Source organism: Phaethon aethereus, assembly GCF_964289735.1.
Source record: "Phaethon aethereus genome assembly, chromosome: 26".
In the NCBI taxonomy this organism is placed as follows: domain Eukaryota; kingdom Metazoa; phylum Chordata; class Aves; order Phaethontiformes; family Phaethontidae; genus Phaethon; species Phaethon aethereus.
In genome coordinates this window covers 5,627,742-5,632,024 of record NC_138602.1, presented here as the reverse complement: position 1 = coordinate 5,632,024, position 4,283 = coordinate 5,627,742, and the positions used below count along the sequence as shown (strand labels likewise).

At 70.8% G+C, this 4,283-nt stretch overlaps 1 protein-coding gene across 1 annotated transcript; it reads right to left on the bottom strand.

Moving 5' to 3' along the window:
- Positions 1-677: 677 nt before the first annotated feature.
- On the bottom strand, positions 678-4,071 carry PLPPR3 (phospholipid phosphatase related 3; the record flags this gene model as incomplete). Its single annotated transcript, XM_082011134.1, has 7 exons — positions 3,742-4,071; positions 3,418-3,603; positions 3,104-3,233; positions 2,674-2,869; positions 2,537-2,594; positions 2,055-2,228; positions 678-1,940 (listed from the first exon to the last, which is right to left on the bottom strand). The coding sequence occupies exons 1-7, from the start codon at positions 3,814-3,816 to the stop codon at positions 678-680; spliced, it is 2,082 nt and encodes a 693-aa protein (XP_081867260.1). The 5' UTR covers positions 3,817-4,071.
- Between the last annotated feature and the right edge of the window lie 212 nt (positions 4,072-4,283).

Genomic DNA, 4,283 nt, shown 5'->3' with positions numbered 1-4,283 from the left:
CCCAACGCCCACCCTCTACTTCAACCCGTGCAATATTTACATCCTCCGTGTGCCCAGAGCCCCGGCCCTGGGCATCCCCCCAGCACCGTCCCCCCCGTCCTCCCCCAACACAGACCAGTGGCGCAGGTGGGGGTCTGCGACGACCCCTCCTGCACGGCTCTCGCAGGACCCCCCAGCACCCGCAAACCCCTGCGTGAGCCGGGACCCCTTGCCCCATGGCAGGCCCCCCCAAGACCCCTCGATCCAGCCCCCCCGAAGCCCTTCAGCACCGTTTGGTCCCCCCCTGCTCCCCCAGCAGACGTACACTTCCAGAGCCGGAATAAATTAACCCCTCAGAAATGTCAGCACCTGTGTTAGAGAGAAAAAGAAAGTCAAAAGTGCTTGGAGCTGCCCAGCCCTGCAGGCAGGGGGGCCGGCAGAGCCCCCCGAGCCCCCCAGCTGCCCGGGCGGGAGCAGGGTCCTGCGTCGGGGGGTCCCGCAGGCAGCTCAGCGGCTCAGGCTCCGGTGTGACCGTGCTCTGCCGCGACCCCGTGCCGCTCGGTCACCCCGATGCTAAAGACAGCCCTGTCCTGATGCCCCCCAAGCAGAGAGGGACCCCAGCATTACAGACCCCCCCTCAGCCCCCCTGAGCTGGGGCAGGGGATCGGGGTGCCGGGCGCAGGGAAGGCAACGGGGGCTCAGTCCTTAAACCTCCGGCTGGCTTGCATTTTCTTGTAGTAGTGGTCCACCTCGCTGTCCACCTGCCCGTCCCTCTCGGCCGGCTTCCTCCGCAGCGTGGACTCCCGGCTGGCCGTGCCCAGCAGCCCCTCGGGGGGGGCATCCCCCCGCTCCCCGCCGCCCCCCGCCGCCCCCGGGATGGCGGCCAGGCTGCCGTAGCGTGGCTCATCCTGCTCCATGTCACTGACGGAGGAGCCGGGGGAGACGCCAGCGCTCCTGGCCGGGCGGAAGCCGCGGAAATCCTTCCCCATCTCGCCCAGCTCGTAGGTATCCGGCCCCTCCGGCCCCTTCGGCCCCGACTTCCACTCCCAGGGCCCGTTGCCGGCGGAGAGGTGGACGACGGGGTGGTGCGGGGCGTGGGCGTCGATGGTGATGATGCTGGAGCTGTCCCGCTCGGAGGGCGAGCGGTACTGGGAGGAGTCGGAGCTGGTGGAGGAGGACGACGTCTCGGAGTGCTTGGGGGTGGCGGAGACGATGCTCTGCTGCTTGGACATGGCGATGACCTGCATCAGGCGCGGGGGGTTGGCCACGCGCTGCGCACCCCCCTTCTCCGCCACCATCACCCACTTGGCCCGCACGGCCGCCCCGCTGCCGGCCGGGCCGCCGGCGCCCGCCTGGCTCTCCTCGGGGATGTGCACCAGCTGCGAGGCGCCCGGACGGGGCTGGATGAGGACGCGGGGCCCCATGGCCGCCCGCTCGGCCGAGCGTGCTTGCACCGTGGGGTAGAGGGAGGGGGGGACGTCCTCGCCGGCGTCCCCCGCGCCCCGGCCGTGCACCGCCTCCTCCGCCAGCGTCATGCTCCGGCCCTCCAGCGACTTCTGCTTCCACTCGGTGATGAGCTGCTTGGAGCGGGAGGCGTCCACGGGGACGTGGATGGTCATGTGGCGCCGCGCAGGGTCGTCCATGGAGGGGGTGTTGACGCGGGGCAGGGTGTTGCTGAAGGTCACCATGTTCTCCTTGCCCATGGGGCTGCGGGGGGCCAGCAGGTCCACGTCCACGCTGGCCCGCTTCAGGCTGCCCAGGGAGTTCTTCTCCCGCGGCACCGGCCGTGCCGCCTCCTCCAGCCGCGTCTGCGGGTTTAGCTCGTCGGTGCTCACCGACTTGTTCTGGTGGTAGACGGAGTCATGGCCCCGCTGCGTCAGCGCCCGCAGCGCGTCCTTGGCCGGTGCCGGCACCGGGACCCTCTCCGTTGGGGCGCGGAAGTTGCCGACGGCGTGGTAAGCCTGCGGGAGGGGAAGTGTGAGGTCAGCCCAGCCCTGGGGACCACAGCCCGTGCCGAGCATCCTCCCCCACCCGAGCCAACCGCGGCCGCCCCAAGGGTGGGGACCAGCACCCACCAGGTAGGCGGCGATGCCGGAGCCGATCAGGAAGCCCACGTAGACGTCAGTGGGGTGGCTGCGGTACTGGGTGATCTGGGTCAGGCCACAGACGCCGGCAGCGATGGCAAAGGCAAAGACCAGGATGGGCTTGAGGAGTTTGGTGCTGTCCGAGATGATGGAATTGAAATACATCTGGCGGTGGCGACGATGGGGCCGGAGCAGGCTGTTAGTTGTGGCTTGTGGCACCGGCACCCGCTGCCATCACGGCACTGCAGCCTCCCCCCTCCCCAGCCCCCGGCCATGCAGAGACCTCGCGGGTGCACGTGGAACTGCGCACACCTGTGCGCGCACCCACACCCAGCACCGGCACACGTGTGTCGGGTGGAGCTTGTCTGTGCACGGGGGGGCACGTGCCGACACGAGGAGCGCGCTGCTGCCCTGCGGCACAGAGATCGCGCTGCCCCGAGCCGGCGCGCGCGGGGCCGAAGGCGGGAACTCACCGACACGTAGACGGCAGCGAAAGCCGAGAGCGTCGCGTGCTGGGACGGGAAAGTCTTCCTGCAGGGGAGACGGGGGACGCAGTTGGGACTGGGCAGGAGGGTTGGCATCGCGGCGTGGTCTCCCCCCCGGCACGTACCTGGCGGAGAGGATGGCGTGCTTGTCCGTGCCCGAGCAGATGTCCTGGGTGATGTAGGGGTTGGCGTCGCAGGGGGTGCCCAGCAGCGTGTAGTTGGGCTTGCAGACGGTCAGGAAGAAGGGCGCGTGGTAGCCGGTGGCCAGCTGGATAACATCCGTCACCAGGGCTGTGGCACAGAGCCCGAACACGTGGACTCCTGGGGATGGCAGGAGCAGGACAGCAGGTCACCCCTGTCCCACGCAGGGCACCCGGGGGCCACCCAGCCCCAGAGCACCCACAGGTGCTGGGAAGGGTCCTGTCTGGGGTTTGGGTGGGGCTGTGCGTTCCTGGTATCACATTCGGGGTGCCCCCGCATCCCCTCCAGCCCCGGGCCCCCCAGACCAGCCCCCGCGGCGGGCAGGGCTCCTGCCCGGGCTGCGGCACAACGTACCCACAAACCTTACGGTCCGGCGCAGGAAGGAGTTGAAGTTGCAGCCGCCGGCGTTAATGCTGCCCTCGGCACCGGCGCGCCCCTTCAGCCTGGACTGCAGGCAGTACACGATGCCCTCCCCGACCATGATCTGGGGAGGAACCAGCAGCTCAGGGGGTGCCGCCCGTGGGGATCGGGGGGTCCGGGCTGCCACGATGCCGCCCTGCGGATGCCGCCAGGCTCCCCGCACCGGTCCCCTGGTGCTGCTGGCACCTGGACCCCAAGCCCTGGCTCTGCCGTTGGGCAGGCTCCGGCCGCACCCCCCCAGGACGCACCGAGGCGGCGGGCGCAGCGAAGGCCAGGCTGAGCAGCATGAGCAGCGGGATGAGCTCCTCGTTGGTCTCCACGTAGGGCATGGAGAGCGCCCGGTCATGGCACTGGAAGCCCACCTTGGCCGGCTTGAAGAGGTCCGTCAGCTCCAGGAAGTAGAGGGTGACGACGGAGGAGGCCACGATGGGCAGCTGGGGGGCGAGAGCGTCGGGACCACCGCGCCGCCCGCTTCGACGGGCCCTGGCACCGCGCAGCCGGTGCGGGACTGGCAGAGCCCCCCGGCCCAGCGCAGCCCCCGGATCAGCCCCCACCCCCGGCCCCACACCCACCTCCACGAAGTAGAAGCAGGGCAGGAGCGTCATGCTGTCCTTGGGAGCCCTGGCCTTCTCCTTGGGGGGGATCATGGTCCTGGGGCAGGCGCCGGGGTCCCGCCGGGCTGCGCCCCCGCCCTGCCGTGGGGCAGCGGCGTCAGCCCCCACTCTCTGCCCTACGGGGGGGCCGTGCAGCCCCCGGGCTCACCCCACCACCCCCAGCAGCCGCTCACTGGGGAGAAGCTGCCGGTACCCGGGGGCTGCTCCCGCCGGGCTCCCCCCCCAGCATCACAGCGGGACGAGCCCCCCGGGGTGTCCGGCCGAGCCGGGGACCGTGACAACAGGTGGGGAGGCGGCTCGGCTGTCGCGACAGACGGTCACTACCGCGACAGGGGGCGAGGCTGCTGTGGAGGGCGTGGGGAGGGGGTGTGCCGCCCGCAGAGCCGAGCCGAGGATGAGGGTCCCCGGGCACCCCAGCCCCCCGAAACTGCCACCGAGCCCCGGCTGAAAAGGGAGGGGCAATGGGGATGAAGCAACGCGGGGCAATAACGGGGCGAAAT